The 19,814-nt window shown below is 39.5% G+C and overlaps 1 protein-coding gene across 1 annotated transcript in view; it reads left to right on the top strand.

Annotated features, from left to right (window-relative positions):
* The window catches only part of LOC135217114 (CDK-activating kinase assembly factor MAT1-like), a 116,199-nt gene that overhangs the window by 22,444 nt on the left and 73,941 nt on the right, over positions 1–19,814 (top strand). Inside the window, exon 2 of the mRNA XM_064252816.1 lies at positions 4,860–4,966. Within this exon, the coding sequence (XP_064108886.1) occupies positions 4,860–4,966 (107 nt within the window). The remainder of the gene's footprint in view (positions 1–4,859; positions 4,967–19,814) is intronic.

Below are 19,814 nucleotides of genomic sequence, written 5' to 3'. Positions count from 1 at the left end.
CGTTTATACACCCCCGATGATCGTTTAACATGAGACCAGGTTGGACTGTCAGGCATTCGTCCTTCGGGACTGAATCGCCTTTTTGCTCCTCGCTCCTTTCTCCTGGCACCAGAAGCTCGAGTCAGGAAGATGGCTCAGGAGTTGATTCGCTAACGACGTTGGGTTGCGTTGATACACCCCCCAAGGTTTGCTTAGCTTGAATCGCCCAGGCAGTCCAGACACTCATCCTTCGGCGAAGAATAGTGCCTTATGGTCTTCAGGGTACAGCCTTGCTGTCCTTGATTCGTCTGACTGGTCAACTGGTCGGTCACCTGACGTTAGTACAGACGGACTGACTGTGCATGTCCAGATCGAAGCTTTCAAGATGGACCTTAGACATAGTCTGAAGTTCTTGATGTCAAAGCATTCGAACATCTCCTACCTGTTAACTTCTTGCATGTGATCAGGAAAGAATTTTTCTAACCACCCTAGATACGACAAAGAGGGTCAGTGAGATTTTAAGCCATCGTCACAAGTTTTGGCTTTAGAGAACACAAGGCGGTGTGCTCTCTAAGCTTTTCGTTATGGCCTAAGAATGGAAACCCGTTTTGTCCTTGGGCCAGGAGCTTGGAAGCAAGGATGGCACAAGTTAGTGGGCAGGAGCCAGAGAGAGTCCTGTGCCCTGTCAGGTCTCTCAAGTTTTATCTACATAAAACTCAAGAAAGTCGAAGTCGTACGGACAATCTGCAGTGTTCCGAAAAGACCAGACTTGCCCATATCGAAGAACACCCTGGCTTTATTGTTAAGGAGGTCTTTCAAAAAAGCTCCTTCTTTGTGTTTGCACAAAGATTTGAAATCTTTTGATTTGAATGCTCACGAGGTGAGGGCGCGGCCTCGGAAGCATTTCAACAGAGCATGGCACTCAGCAACATCCTGAGTACCATGTTTTAGCGAAGCACTCTGTGTTCAATTCACACTCCCTGCGAGATGTGAAGATGGCATATGAGATCTGCTGCTCGCTAGGGCCATACGTGTCTGCAGACACAATCTTGGGGGCAAGAAGTACCACTTATCCTATCCTGTAGAAAATGGTTAGGAAGAGCTCTTAATTTAGTAGTTGAGTCGCCGACAACGGTGACTTCTTAACTCTTAAGCCTTAGTTAACACACCTTAACTTTGGCTAGGTGGGTCAGGTGGTGATATATATTTTTATATATATATTTATTTTACTTCTTAGCCCTCATGGTATGGTCAATATGGTCTAGTCACGTCGTGGTCTCGCCCCTGTTGACAGATCATCTGGAGTGCACCAGCTATATAGGTCTCTACCTCGCTGGCAACTCTAGTAGCACAAGCAGACTTACGCGGCAGTAACCACGAAGTCAGCTATGCTAACAGGTAAGGAATCAAGATATCAATTATCTGCATATATATGTTTCCTAAATCTTCTATTCTGTCTACTCCCACCACCAAAGGTGGGATTCAGCTATATATATATCTGACAGGTAAGTTTCATGAACAAAATGATATTGTAATGATACAATTAAGTTTGTTCATACTTACCTGGCAGATATATATAATCAAGTACCCACCCACCTCCCCTCAGGAGACAGTGGAAATAAAAATTATGAATAGAAAATGGGGAATGATTCCTGATACCCGCCTCCCAGCGGCGGGAATGGGTACTAACCACCTGACTCCCACTGCGTGTGTCGTAAGTGTTTAAATTTCTGTCGGATTCGGAAAAATACAGCTATATATATATCTGCCAGGTAAGTATGAACAAACTTAATTGTATCATTACAATATCATATTTTTACAGTTCCAAGACCATTATAACCTGGTTGTTGAAGAAGGGAAGTTTGACACATCGTCTTTCTGAACAGCCGACTTCCATGATTTCAGCTTTCTCTGGAAACCTTTCGTCTTGATAACTGACGTTACAATTCTCTCAAGTCTCCCCTGCATTGAGAGATTTAGTTCATTCAGCTTCATGAAAATGTCTGCCAAATATGACAGCTTCAAACACCAAGTATATTTTTCAAGCAGCTTTATGAATATATCATGTCTCACCTTTTGGAAAAAGGCTTTTGATTCTTCTTTGAGTTCAAAAAAGCGGTTCAGTACACGACCTCTTGATAACCACCTTATGTCAGTATGCAAAATCAGCCGCACCCATTTCTTGACATCTTTTGAAAAACTTTTCTTTCAGTGGATTTGATGAAATTAACCATCTTGACAGCCTAGTTTAAAACCTCAGTCAACTCTTCTCCACACGTCTTGGCTACTAACGCCTCTCTGTGTAGGATGCAGCGAGTTGTAATTATAGATGGATTTTCTTTCAATTCTCGGGTGATGAAGCCTTTGTATTTCCCTGTCATCGTTGGTGCACCATCAGTACATATGCCACAACAATAATTCCATGAAAGACCATGTTCAATGAGGTATGAATTTGCAGATGCAAAGATATCCTCTCCAGTGGTTATAGTCTGTAATTCTTTGCAAAACATAAACAGTTCCACAAGATCCTTGTCAATGAATTTGCTAAACCCAAGCAATTGGCATTTTTTAGCTATGTTTTTTATTTTATCTGCTTCCCAACTTCTTCATTAATATCTGTTGACTTTTCAGATATCCTACGGCTGATTGTGCTATTGGAAAGAGATACTTTTGAAAACTGTTCCTGAGCTTCTTTGCCAAGCATTGTTTCTGCAATTATGTTGCATGTAGGGCCAGTGATTTCTTCACCAGTTGTATGAGGCTTCATTTTCTTTGTTATCAGTTCTGTCACTCTGAAGGAAGCTTCAAGAGCAGTGTCAGCTACTGAAACCTTCTTGACCCTTTTAGTAGCCGCCTTACTTTGCCCTTCTAATAATTTTGGCAGCACCCTCAAAAGATCTCACAGCACCCCTTGGTGCCGGGGCACTCCGGTTGTCAACCACTGTTCTAAGAGTTCGATTCTCAAGAATTCTCCTTCGATCTCGAGTGTTCAGTATTCCTCTCCAACTCATGTTCGTACGTCTGCCATGCCTGTGACCATTCACGGACATGTTAATGAATCATCTGTTGGAGGAGAATGTAGTGATGTTCCTAGCGTTATAGTGGGTTCGTCTTGGGAGCCGACACGTGGACCCAACCCAGACAGGTTAGTTGGTGTTTCGGGCTGTTTGGCTGCTGATCCTACCGCTGATTTTAATGAAGAAGGTTCCTTAGAGGAGCCTACACATCCTTCTCGTCGTCGTTCTCCATTGCCGGAGCAGGAGGGAGACACGCAAGAGTTATTGTCTTCCTTTTCGGAAGTTGTTGATCTCATTCGTGGGTTCAACAATTTGGAAAAAGGTAGGTCTCAGGCGCGGTCGTCTTCACTCCTTGCTTGGAAGCCTTGGTGGGAGCTACGCAGGATCCCAAATCATCTCTCCAGCTTCCCTTGTCGTGGCACGTCCAGTCGTTCTCGCAAAGGTTAACGCCTCTATTTTGGACCGGGACGGTTCGCTTCCCTCTAGGGGCTCTGTCAAGTTAATACTCCCACCTCTCACGGGGAATAAGAAATACTGTGCTACGAACTCTACCTGTTTTGATGTCGCGCCATCTTAACCCAGACATCATTTGCCTGAAGCCAGGATTGACTCTGTAGCAGGTGAGGTCAGTGGCTCCATCCTTGTCTCTGCAGGATGCCTCAGCATTGGAATCTACGGCAGCCTCCATGTTGCACACGGTTTCTGGGCTGGACTTCTCGTCTGTGGTCATTGCCAGGATAGCTTCTGACAGACTGGTGCACCAGGCCATGTCTAAGTCGGAGTTTCGTCCTCGGAAATGTCCAGCTCCTCCTCCTCCCCGTCCAGCAGTAGTCGAAGATCGTCGCCTAGGGCGTTGAGGAATTCGAGTTCGGCAGGGCCTTCCCGTTCAACTCGGCCTAGGTCAGAAGATCAATGTCCCTTTCGCTCTCGTTCCTTTAGGCCAAGAAGGGGCCCAATGGGCAGAGGTAAAGGGGGCCATCAGTAGGTTAGGCACCTCTCCCTCTCCTGTGCCACGGAGGGGGTTGCCTAGCGGGTCATTGAGCCAAGTGGCAGAGTTAAGGGGCGGAGAAGTGGGTGGTAGATGTCCTTCGGGTGGGGTACCTACTGCCATTCGATTTCTCTCCTCCTCTGTCGGACAAACCGCAGCTCAGGAAGGCATATCCTCCAGATTCTTTGAAGTTCTTGGGTCTTCGGAGGAGGTGCAGAAGATGCTGGACAAGGATGCGATAGAGGAAGTGGTGCGTCCGTCTCCAGGGTATTACAGTCGTATCATCTTGGTGCTCAAGGCATCGGGAGGATGGAGACCTGTGATCGACTTATCCACCTTGACATATTATAAATACAGCATAATGAGTTAAAATACTGTTCATGGCAATTCCAGACATCCCCTTCAAATTTTTGGCGAGGTTAGACTTTTTTTTATTATAATTATATCTTGATATTACAGTACTACTCTTGTTTGTTACCCAATCTGAATCTGAAAAAAAATTTCATTTTAGACATCCAAGAAAGCTTTGGTTACTGTGAGTTTGTTTGATCAGTCACCATCAACCCTCGCAGGCACAAACAGGAAAGCCTCAGTCACATGCTTGCTTTCATTCATTCACCATTTCAAACCTCTAGCATATCTACTGGGTTATCTACTAAAAACAGGCAGTCATTCATTTGGGTGTATTCAGTCCCATCTTCCAATAACCTTACCACGCTTACTGAATTTCTCCGGTAAATACAAAATACTTGTACTATGTATTAATTTTGTTGAACTCAGGCTAGTTCATTAAGTAACAAAATCTGCTCAGTTGAGGCCCCTTAAGTTGAGATGCTGATATTAAATTTTTTTTATATTTCTCAAATGTATTTCAGAATCTGCTCAGTGTCCAGAGTGTGGAATTGTTTTAAAGCGATCCAAGTTTCGTGTTCAGGTCTTCGAAGATCCTTTGGTAGAAAAGGAAATAGACATTCGGCGAAAGGTAAGTGTCACTATATTGATTTGCAAATATGGAATACTTATTTGATTTTAGTTCAAACTGAAAAACATTTATGAAAAATAATTTTAATCAGGTTTCGTGTTGTGGATAGTGTTTCTATGTACATACTAGTTTTATCTGACTTAATAGGACAGGAGTTTGGTATCCCCCTTCCTGGAACGTATGTATTTCATTAGTTACAATATTTGCCTCTCTTATTTTTTTTTTATCAGAAGTAGTATAGTGTGATACGGGTAAATAAACTTTTACTTACTTTTTACCAAGGATTTGTACAAACCATGATTAATATATATTTGTGAAACTATAAGGTTCATAAACATTGTACTTTGCAGAAATATACACTAAAACCTTCATATTATGAACCTTGGTATAGCCTGGTTCACTACATATTGACCTAGCTGAGATAGTTCACCGCTGATTTGCTTTTACCATTCTAATCATTTGGGTTGTTTCCATTGTGCCACTTTTTCTCTTATTAATAAATGAATCTTGAGTCAAGTTTTTCGCTGGTTTTTAATAATGCATACCATGCTCATATATATGAGAATTAATCCTTTGATTTTTGGGTCCTATAATGGGAGATCCTTTTCAAAATTATGCAACAGGGCAAATTCTTGGACTACTTGTGCACATAAACATTTCATATCTGTACTTTAATAAAGATTTTTCAAGTGTACATACCTATTTATAATTTAATATTTGTATGTAAGCAACTTATCAAGTAATTATACATAGCTATTGTTTTCCAAATACTGCAGGCTAAAAATTCAAATTGTTCCTATATGTTATACAAACAATCGGTCCTTTACCTAAGGAATTACTTTCAGAGTCAGCTGGAACTCAGTCGTAAGATTCTATAACAAGGTAGTTAGGCAGTAACTGCATGTCCGATAGTTGGGAGTCCCGCCCGAGTGGACATAAACATTTCACTTTGCTTTCGACCACTGTCGTTTGCAGACGTTCTTGTTTACCTCTCTGTCTGCCTCTGTCGTGAGATCGTTGACTTTGTTTTTGAAATAATTGCTTTCATTTTTATAAATTGTGGAATATCTTGTCTTTATTTGCTATTATTTGTGTGTTTGTTGGATTAAATCATGCAAACCCACAAATCAGATAAGCCCTTACGCCCCCCAATCCACATCCACCCGGAGAACATGCCCTGGAGTGGGGGACAGGAAATGTGGAGTGTTTCGCTCCAGTGGTGAAGTGGACCCTCATGCCCTCTGTGCAAGATGCAGAGGGCATGAATGTACTAGAGACCTAACTTGTGACACTTTTATCTCCTGGTCGGAGGAGCAGTGGGGGAGATATAAGAGTAGGAAGAAGCCACGTAAGTCAGCCAAGGCGTTGGAGGAAAGCTCTCCCTCGACTTGCTCTCTCTCCCCTTCAGGGTGACATGTCTCTCTCCACTTCTTCGCTTGATCTGTCGAGTGCAGAGGAAGGAGGGAAACATGCTGACCTGGAGTTGTACTCAGGAACTTTTGTCTGCTCAGGGGGAATCCTTCCCCCCACTGAGTGAACAGGAACGCCCCCCATTTACAGTGGTCCCCCCGTATTCGCGGGGGATGCGTACCAGACCCCCCCATGAATAGTTAGAACCCGCGAATGTTTGGAACCCCTATAAAAATGCTAAAAACAGCCTATTGTGTTAGTTAAAAGTCAAGAAAAACCCACTAAAAATTTTCCTACATGGTTTTTTTTAATAGTTTTATCACAAAAAGTGCATTTTATGATGAAATTCATCAAAAAAAACCTGGAATTTGTGGATATTTATCATAGAAAAATACGGCGAATGCGCGAATTTTCCACGAATAATGCAGGGAAACGTTCCCGAGAGAAATCCGCGAATGTGTGATTCGGCGAATCTGGAGAACGCGAATACGGGGGGTCCACTGTACCCGACTTTAGCTTCTTCCTCAGGTTTGTCTGCCTCCGCGGGTGGGGATCTGCAGCAGGTATGGCGATCGCTGAGTCTTCCTGGCACTCCGAGCATCCAAGGACTACTTCAACACCTGGCAGCAGTTCCGGTTACACGTGGTAGAGTTGAGGACAACCACAACCGTATCAACACCCGGGTACACGGCACCACCACACCTGGTGTACACCCAGCATGTGACCATCGTAACTCCCACTGTTGTGGTGCAGGCACCAGTGCCTTGTGTATCTAAGGTCGAGCATTATCCTCCTCTTCCCCCAGGTTTTGCTGTCTTCGCTCTTCCACCTGACTTCGAGTGCCCCAAGAGCTTGCCCCTGGATCTACCTCCTGTTGCTGTCGCCGTGCCTGCTGCCCCTGTTCCTGCCCGTGGAAGTGCTGCTGCTTCGTCAGGTTGTTCCTCCCCAGGTCGAGCTTGGGCCTGCTGCTTCGGCAGCCGCCCCAGCCCCGTCCTGGTTGGGATACCTGTCGGCTGTCCTGGGGAAGTTGGCGAAGAGGAAGATGTCGTCATCTTCATCTTCATCGTTGTCATCTGCCGCCTCCTCCCCTTCTACTTCCAAGGCCCCCAGCTGAGGAAGAAAAAGGTGGTTCCCTCCCCCCCCAAGAAGTCTCGTACAGAGACTTCTAAGGGTCTGTCTCATCGTCCCAGTGAGACAGGTGGGCCTTCCGCTGGTCCTCCCGTTCCTTCAGGAACAGGAACCGTCTCTCCTTCCCCAGGAAAGAGAAAGATGGAGACCGTAGAGGTACCAGCCACTGCTGGTACCTCTGCTCCAGGCCCACTCGAGTAGGTTCCTTCACGTGGTGTGGGGGTTAAGGGATTCTGCCTTCAAGTTTGCGAAGGCTGGATCCTGACGGAACGCCTACAAAACTTTTGGTATTAACTTGCGTGGACATTTCCACTTTCGAAAAATTTTACTGCTAGTGTGAATCTGGGAGGGGTTCGTAGTTTAGAGGGGGTTTGCATTCAAAGCTAATTGTGGGAGTTGTGGTGGTGAGTCGCCACCCAGTACGGTTTGGACCCAAGAGATGGTATTGGGATTTTCCCATTGCTATCTTGAGGGTGGAACCATCTCCAGGGATCAGCCCATCGGAATCCTGGGGGGGCTGGTTTTTGGGATGGGACTCCTGGCTTTTGTCCGGAAGCTCACCATTATGTTTGGAGTGGGGAGTCGGTCCCCATTAGTGGGGGCAGAACTCCCAGCAGGCAGATTGGCTTATACCATCTTGCTTGGTGAAACGTTCCCACGCGAAGTCAGATTAATCAACAGATATCACAAGTTTAACATACGTCTAGAATTTGAGAAATATCTAGAAGTGTTCGTGAACTATCGGTGATAAGATTAGTGTGAAAATAGTAGGATAAAGCATCTTCTATCAAGTGAAATACTGTAAATCAGAACAAGATGGCAGTAAGTTCAAACTGTGGGAAGAAATGGCGAAATTTAGCTTACTTGGCAGATTCGCAATACGATGAGGTAGCAGGAAGGGAACTGGCATTTCTCATCTATGAGATCAGCAACAGTCCTAACCAAAAAGATACAAAAGCATTCATAGATGTATTAGAAGGATATAATCCTTCAAACTGGAACAAATCAACTGAAAACATCTTGAAAATAATTGAAGAAGTTCCAAATAAAATCCAAGTGGTCAAGAGACTCATAAAGAAAATATACATAAACCAACATATTCCGACAAAGAATATGAATAAGGTGAACATTGTGAATACCCTAATTGATGCATTAAGAAAAAGAATGCCAAAAGCATGCACCTTGCAAACTGTGTAAGGTGTGGTATAGCATAGTTAATCCACAAAACCTAATCAGAAAATGTGCTGCATGCAACATTCCGACCCATCCACAATGTGCTAAGGTAATGCAAGATATAAGAAAAGATACCAGAATATTTTGCTCAACATGTCTATCATGGATAGACAATGTTATTAAATCAAGATTGAATGTACAAATAGTTGAGGATGAAGAAAGAAGAGGAAGAGAAGAAGAAGAGAGGAAAACGGAAGAGAAGTAAACAAAACTGAAATGACAGAAAAAAATAAGGAAAACAAAGAACAAGATAAAAGTATGGATGCAGAGATACTCATTGATACTACATTTGAGGCAATAAAGCAGCATACTTACGAAGAAATAAATTACGATATGACAACACAAAAAAAAATCCCGAAGAGGCTCTACCCAGATCTACACATTGACGGGAAAGAGGAAAAAATAGACAAAAAAGACAAAGTCTGTAACCTTTTGAAAAGAGGGAATTGCAGATTTGGAGAAAGATGTTACTACAAACATCTTAAGGTATGTCACAACTATGAAATATATGGTAAATGTGCATACCTAGATGGCTGTGAGGATGATTGCAGAGATCTGCATCCAAAAATATGCAAAAACCTAAAAGAAGGAAAAGGATGTAAGTTCGACAAAAAATGTAAATATTTGCACCCTGTAGCCATGAATCATAATCAAATAAATAATCAATCAAGTAATAAAATCCAAAATAAGAAAGAAACAAATAAAGAGAGGAATAAAGAATATCAGGTAAAAGAAAAAAGCAAGCCATCAACGAGATATGCAGAGATGTCAGCTAAAAATATCAAAGCCTCAGCTCCAAGATTCTACTCAAGAGATAACTGTATTTATTACGCAAGAGGATATTGCAGATACGGAGAAAATTGCAGATTCAGACACAAAATGAATAATTAGGTTGAAGGAAGATCAAATATTAAGGAAATGTTATCCTTTTTTAATGTCAGAATTTCTGAAAATGAAAAAAAGAACAACTTACCAGAACAGGAAAGAGACATGGGAAAATCCTTATTACCAATATTAAATGAAGGAGAAAACATGCAAACCATCATAGTGATGAATGCGCAGGGTTTAGTTACGAGTAACTCAAAAAGAAAAATAGAGTACTTAGAAGAACTAACCCAAATTGAAAAGAAAATAGATATAATGAATATAAGTGAAACCTGGTATTCCCAAGAGACTGGGAATGATGATCAAATAAAAGGGTTCCAAACTTATAGAGCAGATAGAAAAAATAGGAATCAAGGGGGAACCGCAATATATGGGAAAGACAAAAAACAAGGAAAAATATATGAGAAATATTGTAACTCAGAATGTGAACTAATAGAGGTAGAATTTGAATCTGCAAAATTAATGAACATAGTAATATATAGACCTCCTAATACTAAAGAGTTTGACTTAATAATAGAAAAATTGGATGATATATGTAGAAATCACAAGGACTGGACTATTCTCCTATCTGGAGACTTCAACTTTCCTTTCGTAGACTGGAAAGAACGAATAGGAGATTGTAGTTGTACTTATACATATAAAAAAGAGAGTAATAGTAGTGCAGAAGATAAGAGGCAATTCGAAAAGCTATTAGATATGCTACTAGAATACAACATTCAACAAATAAATCACCTGCCAACAAGAAAGGAAAATACTTTAGACCTAGTATTTGTGAACGAGATGAATTATGTTAAAGAAATAATAGTTTATAATGCGAGTATTTCAGACCATAATGTCATAGAATTAACAGTCCATTCCAAAGCAAGTGAAAACAGAGATAAGCAAGAAATGAAAAAGTGGGAAGGATATGGAAAATACAACTTATACAGTAAAAATATAAAATGGTCAGAAATAAATGAAGAATTAAACAAAGATTGGGATAATATTTTCGTAAGTGATGACATAAGGGTAAATACAGAGATATTATATAAAATATTAGAGAAAATAGTGGATAAATATATACCAAAAAAGAAAAGTAATCATCAGTCATGCATACCAAGAGACAGAAGGATCTTGTTCCAGAAAATCAGAAAGTGGAAAAAAGGTCTTGCAAAAGAAAAAAATGCATGGAAAGTTATAGAACTAAAAAGTAAGATAGAAAATGCAGAACAAAAGATTATACAATCAAAAGAAAATGAAAAATGGGACTTGGAAGAAAAACCCTAATAAATATCAAGCAAAACCCCAAACTATTATACTCCTACGCGAAAAAGATGAATAAAAGAAGAATAGAAATAGGCCCTCTAAGAATTGAAGGGAGATTGACGAATGAAAAAAAGGAAGTTTGCAACATATTGGCAGAACGATATAAGAGAGAATTCACCCCTAGAATTGATAATGAAGATAATGATATAGAAGTAGGGGACGAAAATAGTGAATATTTAGCTGACATAGATATTAATGAAGCTATTGTGCAGGCTATTCATGAAATTAAAAATGGAGCTGCAGCCGGGCCTGATGGAGTTTCTGCTATTTTGTTAAAGAAAGTAGTTCATTCTATCGCAAAGCCACTTGCAATATTATTAAGACAAAGTGTAGATACAGGCAAGATTTATGATGAGCACAAATTAGCATACATTACCCCTACTTTCAAAAGTCGATCAAGACTAGAGGCAAGTAATTATAGGCCTGTGAGTCTAACATCACATATTATGAAAGTGTATGAAAGGGTAATGAAGAAAAATATTATGAAACATTTAATAAAAAATAATTTGTTTAATATAGGACAACATGGTTTCGTACCCGGAAAAAGTACACAAACCCAACTGTTAGTCCACCGTGAAAACATATTCAAAAATATGAAAAGCGGAAATGAAACAGATGTGGTTTATCTAGACTTTGGAAAAGCTTTTGACAAGGTAGAACATAATATATTAGCGAAGAAAATTAGAAAACACAATATCGTGGATAAAGTAGGAAGATGGTTAAAAGAATTTTTACACAACAGAAAACAGATAGTTATTGCAAACGATGAGAAATCGGATGAAGCCAAGGTAATATCCGGTGTGCCACAAGGTATGGTGTTAGCTGCAATACTGTTTGTTATTATGATTGAAGACATAGACAGTAATGTTAAGGATTCGGTAGTGAGTAGTTTCGCCAATGACACAAGAATAAGTAGAGAAATTACTTGTGATGAAGATAGGAACGCTCTACAAAGAGACCTTACCAAAGTACTATATGATTGGGCAGAGGTAAATAGGATGGTATTTAACTCTGATAAATTTGAATCAATAAATTATGGAGACAGAGAAGGAAAGCTATATGCATATAGGGGACCTAATAATGAGACAATCACAAATAAGGAAGCAGTTAAAGACCTTGGTGTGATGATGAATAGGAACATGTTATGCAATGATCAAATAGCAATTCTATTGGAAAAATGTAAAGCAAAAATGGGAATGTTGTTACGGCACTTCAAAACAAGAAAAGCTGAACACATGATTATGCTTTATAAAACATATGTTCGTAGTCCACTTGAATATTGCAATATGATATGGTACCCACACTATCAAAAGGATATTGCACAAATAGAGAGTGTACAAAGGTCCTTTACAGATAGAATAGAAGAAATTAAGGACCTTGACTACTGGGAAAGACTACAATCCTTAAAATTATATAGTCTAGAAAGAAGAGAACGCTACATGATAATTCAGGCATGGAAACAGATAGAAGGAATAGCAGAAAACATCATGGAACTAAAAATATCAGAAAGAGCAAGCAGAGGTAGATTAATAATGCCCAAAACTATACCAGGAAAAATAAGGAAAGCACACAGGACATTAATCCACTACGCACCAGCATCAATAATGCAGCGTCTATTCAATGCGTTGCCAGCTCATCTGAGGAATATATCAGGAGTGAGCGTAGATGTGTTTAAGAATAAGCTTGACAAATATCTAAACTGCATCCCAGACCATCCAAGATTGGAAGATAAAATATACCGGAAGATGTACTAGCAACTCTCTGGTGGACATTAGAGGTGCCTCACACTGAGGGACCTGGGGCAACCCGAACAAAATGTAAGGTCTGTAAGGTAAGGTCACTATAAGCATATTGGTGCTATCCCGAAAGGGTAGGGTATGGGGCAGACCGCGGGGAAGCAACTTTTACGTGTGCCGTTGGGGGAGAATGTCGAACCCTGTCTAGTCCGCGATACCTTGTTGGTCTTCCCAAGCAGTAGTTGTGTGTGTGTGTATGTTTTTCCCCCCTTTTTTTTTCCTTCAAATTCCCATGAATAATATGTCAAGTACATTGTCCCCTGGACCCCCCAACTCTTTGGCACCGTTGACAACCTTAGGCTTGGATAAGGACCTCCTTTGCCATCCGCAACCTCCTCCAATGAAAACATCAAAGATTCTTTGATTGTTACTACAAGCCCTTATGTAGTTCAGAACAGAGGAAAGAATAGCAGATTTGAAAAAGAAACCCACAAATTCAATTTGTAACTTGTTTACTTCTAAGTATTTACATTAAGTTTTACTCCACACTCGAGTACTTTCAGGCCCTTCTGTGGCCCATTCTCAAGAGATGTTTGGGATGTTAGCCTGGGTCAAGGCCCAGCAGTCTTCTGGAACTTCTTCTCGTTGTGCTGTCATTTATGCGATGGCTGTTCTGGTTTTCTTGAGAGTTGCCAATCCCCTCTTGTCGCTCTGATATCCTGAGCTGATGGTCAATGGGATTCACCCTTGTGGTAAGGTGTGGTCACCGAAAGTCTGTTGGGCAGGAAACCTAATCTCCAGGTCAGCAGGGTCAATCTTAGCTTCTTTTTAATATCAAAGCTCGGCTTATGGGATCTTCTGAGGTAAAACCTTTGTTTCCTTCAATTACTTTGATCTCTCTGATAAGCGCACCTTCTACTACCCTCCTGTGACTAATTTTGTTGCTTTTGTATATAAGCCTACTGTTTTGAAATCCATCCTATGGTCATTTTCCCAACAGTGTCTAGCTATAGCACTCCCCTGAGAGTTAAGCTGTACTGCCCTTCTATGTTCTTGGACTCTAGTCCTTATTCCCCTACCTGATTCCCCCACATATCTGTCTCCACAATTATTGCAATTGATTATGTATACCCCCGCTACATCATCTGTATTACTGTCTTCTCCTTCCAATTTATTTTTACATACTTTGTTTTTTAAGGTATTATCAAATGTATATACAAATTTATATTGACTTTCTTTCATTTTTGAAGTGATTTGTTTCATTTTAGGCATAAAAGGGAGGGCAACTATTTTCTTGTTTTCTTTATTCCATGTACTCTCTACATTCGCTCTGTAAAATATTTTTCTAGCTTTGTTGAGTGCCCTTTTTCTGAACCATTCCGGGTATGCTAATGCATCGAAGCTTTTATCGATGTAATTTATTTCTTGCTCTATCTTGCAAGGGTCACACGTTCTCATTGCCCTAAGAAATAAACCTGTTAGAACCCCTATTTTTATATCATGACTATGAAAAGAGAAGAAATGAATATATGAGTTTGTATGTGTGGGCTTTCTATATGTGCTGAATTCATATCCTGTTTCTTTTCTTTCTATGAGTATGTCTAAAAAGGGCAGTTTATTATTGTTACTTTTCTCTAAAGTGAACTGGATATTGTTATCAAACTTATTGAGCTCATCTAGATTTATTAATAGAAATAAGAATGCTAATCATGATATTGGCATTTTACTTGGATCTCAAGAACCTGAGACTTATAATAAATACCTTTCTCTTGACCTCGACAAAAGCATAAAAGAACTGAATATATTTGATGTCCATAGAGATATTGTGAAATGCATTGGCTGAGAACCAAAGATAGCCTCTCAAGGTGAAGCAAGCTTGCTTGTAGAAGTTTCATCACCAGATGAAAGTAGAAAATTACTATCTATTAGTGGTGTAGAAGGAAGCACAGCAAAATGCACTCCTCACAAGACAATGAATAAGTCTAAAGGAGTAGTGTATAGTACTGAACTCCTACATTATTCTGAGGACACTCTCCGAAAAGAATTTGTTGATCAAAAGGTGATGTGAGACGAATCAATAAAAAAGTATTGGGAATATTACATCCAACACCTACTTTGATACTCACCTTTGATTGTTTGAGACTCCCTAAATTTCTGAAAGCTGCATGGCTCCACCTGCCAGTGAGACAATATATTCCCGCTCCCAGAAGATATTTCCATTGCCAAATGTTTGGCCATTTGATAAAACATGCAGGAAAAAAAGAAAGGAATGAACCAGCCATATACTTTAACTGTAGCAGAAAAGAGCATGGGAATTGTGAACTGACTCCATGCTGCCCTAATTGTGGGAGAGACCATAATGCTGTGCACAAATCGTGTATCAAGTATTTCATTGAAAAAGAAACACTTTGTATTAAGACTCGAGAGCGCATGACCTTTAAAGAAGCAAGACAAAAGACTGCAGAAATTCAACACCCAGAAGTCATTTGTAGATGCAGTAAAAGGAAATGAGGAAAGACAAAAGAAATTGAGTCTCAAAAAGTGTAATGAAGATAAAGAAGAAAAAATGGACGCTGGGACAATTGTCAACAAGAGGACTTTAAGTGAAGAGTCTGTAACAATGCCTGAATCAAAAGTCAAGCACCTTGAGAAAGGAGGTACATCCGCAGAAAAAGTTAACGAGTCAAAACAAAATATTAGTAAACCTTCACCATCCTATGGTTCAGCTGACCCTCATAGAACATCTGAATTAATGGAAAATTATGGGTCATATCCCACTAACTTATCATACAACACAGCAGCAACAAATGTAGAACCTAAGGCAAACAAAATGTTAAACTCAGTTCAGCTTGGTTTAGAAAGTAAAATTAGACTAGCTGAAAATGATAAACCAGATACTACAAGGGTCAAAGATAATACTAAAGATACTGCTGTTTCAAATACCATCATAAGTGATCACTTGGTACATTCAAATGACCTTCTAAGTACTCCTTCGACATCTGGAACTGTACCAAAAGTCCGTCACAAAACTCAGATGCCATCTTCAAAGAAAAAACATAACAAAACGATCTTGGACAGGGGATCATCCTCTAGAAAATAGGTACTTTCTCTGCTATATTACTATGGAACTGCCAGGGACTTCATGCCAAATATGAAGAGCTATTATGTTTGATTAATACTTATAACCCTGTATGCTTAGCGCTACAAGAGACTATGCTAAGCAACAACAAAATGCTTACTCTTAAAGAGTTTTTTGCTTTCCACTCCCAATTCCCTATACAGGGAAATTCGGGTGGAAGTGCTCTTCTTGTAAGACAAGATAGTGCTCACTCAAAAATACAGTTGCAAACTCAATTACAAGCTGTAGCTGTCAAAATTCACTTCAAAAAGACGTACACAAATTGTTCATTATATCTCCCTCCTAACAACCCAATACTTGAACGACAGTTAACATGCTTGTATGAACAACTACCCCGACCATTTCTTATACTGGGAGACTTTAATGGTCGACATGAACTTTGGGGTGACATTTTAACAAATCAAAGAGGAAACCTTATCTTATCATCAATCGAAAATTCAGATATGACCCTTTTGAATACTGAAAAACCCACCCATTTTCACATTCAGACTGGCACATTTTCATGGATTGGCTTATCTATCACCAGTTCTGATACATTCATTGACTTCAACTGGGAGGTGTTGGATGATCTATATGGTAGTGATCATTTTCCAATTGTCATCAGAACTGAGAAATATGAGCCAGTATACAGAATGCCTAGGTGGTGTACCAATAAAGCAAATTGGCCCCTTTTCCAGGAACTTAGTAATATTGAACTAGATGCAAAAGATATGCCAACAATAGGAGAAGCAGTGTTCTACTTAACAATGATTTTTGTTTGCAGCAGAAAAGGCAATCCCAAAAACCAGTGGAAAATTGCATCGGAAGCCCGTTCCATGTTGGAATGTTCAATGCAAAATAAGACATAAAGCCATGAGAGCAGCTTTTACTAGGTACAGAAGACATCGATGTGAATGCTACTTGATCTCCTTTAAAAAGTCTCGAGCCAAATTCAGATGGCAAATAAAACATGCGAGACGAGAATCATGGGTACTTTTTATGTCAACAATTACCTGGAAAACACCTATGACCAAGATCTGGACAGTTATTAAGAAAATAGCAGGAAAGTACAATCCTAGCCCCCTCCCTGTTTTACAAGTCAGTGGTGGCTTTATAACCAACTCAAAGGCTGTAAGCAATGTTTTTGCTGAACATTTTGCTGTGATATCAAGCAGGGATGAAAATTCTCCATTCTACAGGGAGAGAGTGTTAGCAGAGTCTGAAACACTTGATTTTACTTCTTTTAAATCTGAATCATATAATATGCCTTTTACCATGGAGGAATTTTTATTTGCTCTTAGTAACAGTAAAAACACTGCACCTGGACCTGATGAAATTTTATATGAAATGGTCAAGAATACTTCAAAGGAAACTAAATTTTTCATTTTAAGTATTATTAATAGAATTTTTAAGGAGAGTGATTACCCTAGTGTTTGGGAAATAGCGACAGTTTTACCCTTTGTCAAGCCTGGGAAAGATTCTTCTGTCCCTACAAGCTATAGACCAATAGCTTTAACATCCGGTTTTTGTAAACTTATGGAAAAAATGGTAAATTTTAGGTTGGTATGGTTTTTAGAATCAAAGCAGATTATATCATCTCGGTGTGGCTTTCGCTGTATGGATTCTTGCACAGATGTATTGATACGTTTGGAGAATGCAATTTGTCAGGCATTTGCTTCCAAGCAGCATTATGTGGCAGTTTTCTTTGACCTAGAAAAGGCTTATGATACTACCTGGAGGCATGGAATTATGAAAGTCTTGCATGAAATTGGTCTGCGTGGAGAACTACTACTTTTTATTAAAGTCTTTTTAAAAAACCGTTATTTTAAAGTCAGAGTAGGTAGTACTTTGTCTAATTTGAAAGAACAAGAGGAAGGAGTACCACAGGGAAGTGTGTTAAGTGTCACTCTGTTTGCCTTAGCCATAAGTGGGATAGCCTCAAAAATTCCAAAAGATGTAATGTCAACAATGTTCGTTGATGATTTATCTATTTCGTGTGCTGCATCTAAAATGTCTGTTGCAGAGTGAAAACTTCAGTTGGTTATAAATAAAGTTAACAGTTGGGCAGCTGAGCATGGTTTTAAATTTTCCTTACCCAAAACTGTTGTTATGCATTTCTGCCGCATCAGAGGGGTTCATCCAGACCCAGATCTGTTTTTAAATAGACAAGAGACTCAAATGTGTACAGGGAACAAAGTTTTTAGGCCTCATCTTTGATAGCAGGTTAACTTGGGAAGCTCATCTCAGGAGCCTCAAAGTCAAATGCATGAAGGCCTTAGATGTTTTAAAAGTCTTAGGTCATACAAATTGGGGGCTGATAGAAAGCACTTGTTAAATATTTATAAAGCAATGGTTGGTTCAAAATTGGCATATTGGTCAGAAATCTACTCATCAGCAACTACAAGAAGATTAGATACTTTGAATGCAGTTCACCATGGGGGAATTAGAATTGCGACAGGAGCCTTTAGATCCTCCCCAATATCTAGTTTATTAGTGATGCAGGAGAACTGCCCCTAGATTTGATAAGAAAATTTGCCCTGTTGAAATATTGGTACCACATACAGAGAACTCCTGAGTCAGCGTACAATACTGTTTTTAAAGGCACTTTTTGTATTTATGAAAAATATGCTTCATATCCAAAGCCTTTTGGATAGAGGGTAAAATGTGCATTAGAGGAGCTCAATGTAATAAAAGGAAAAGTAATTCCAGCAAAATTTTCAAGATTCCCTCCATGAAAGTTGCCCTCTGTGAAATATTGTAAGTGGTTTTCCAGTTGTAAGGCAGATTGTTCAGATGATATTCTTAAACAGAAATTTCTTTGTCGTGCTGAAAAACATAACTATGCAAATCTTTACCGATGGCTCCAAATCCAGTGCAGGTGTTGGGTTTGGAGTGGTATACCCTGACAGTAATGTTTGTGGTGCACTATTAAGTTGTGCTTCTATTTTTAATGATTCTAAGAGTGCTTCTATTTTTAATGATTCCAAGAGTGCCTTGGAAGCTTTGGCATCTTTTAATCCAGTACACCCTGTGGTACTGGAAATTACAGAGTGGCTGTTTTTATTAAAACAAAAACAGAAGGCAGTTAACTTCTGTTGGGTTCCTTCACATATTGGTATTGTTGGAAATGAACGAGCTGATGAACTGGCTAAGTCAGGTACATAAAAAAATCCGAGAGAAGTATAGCAATTCCTTGCTCAGACTACATTCCTGAAATTAAAAAGACAGTAGAATCAGTTTGGCAATTTTATTGGACAATAGAGAGCAATAATAAAATGAGAGAACTTACTAATGTAATCAACCCCTGGCTTTATATGTTAGAAGACCGTCGGAAAGAGACTGCATTATGTAGGTTACGGATCAGCCACACACGGATTACTCATGGGTTTTTAATGAATAATGACCCTGAACCATTTTGTGAGGATTGTCTAGCTCCCCTCACAGTAAAACATTTAATAGTAGAATGTCCCAGCTTAATTTCAGCAAGGAACCGTCATTTTAACGTACTAGTTGGAAGAATGGAGCTTAAACTGGATGCCATTATAGGAAAACATTTTTATGAGGATAGCCTTTTTAATTACCTTCAAGAAGCGGGTCTTCTTGAAAAAATTTAGGTTAGTTTGGTCATGATATCTGAGTTTGTGTATGTGTTAGTATGTGTCAGTGTATATCATTTGCTTTCAAGTCTTTTACTTCATAAAATTATGTACATAAAGTTGACCTCCAACTGATATAATATTTATTACCATATAATTATAAAGTTTTAGTACTTTTAATATCTATTTATTTTGACAGAACTCTGTAGAATTTGGAAGTATGCGTGGTGCCTGTGTTGCTTGTATATTTGTTTACAATTGATCTGAAATAGGTGTGTAGGTTGGATGGGTATTTCGTGTCTTTTTGGGTTCTCTGTAGTTCTCTGACAGATTTTATATAAACATATTTATAGGTTTTTAATTGACTTTTTCCTTTGCAATTTCTTTTAATGATACGGCGTCAATAACCTCGTTGTTGTGACGCCAGTAAGAATTAA

This window comes from Macrobrachium nipponense, chromosome 7 (genome assembly GCF_015104395.2).
Source record: "Macrobrachium nipponense isolate FS-2020 chromosome 7, ASM1510439v2, whole genome shotgun sequence".
Taxonomy (NCBI): domain Eukaryota; kingdom Metazoa; phylum Arthropoda; class Malacostraca; order Decapoda; family Palaemonidae; genus Macrobrachium; species Macrobrachium nipponense.
The sequence above is the reverse complement of the archived record's forward strand: the minus strand, read 5'-3'. Positions and strand labels throughout refer to the sequence as shown.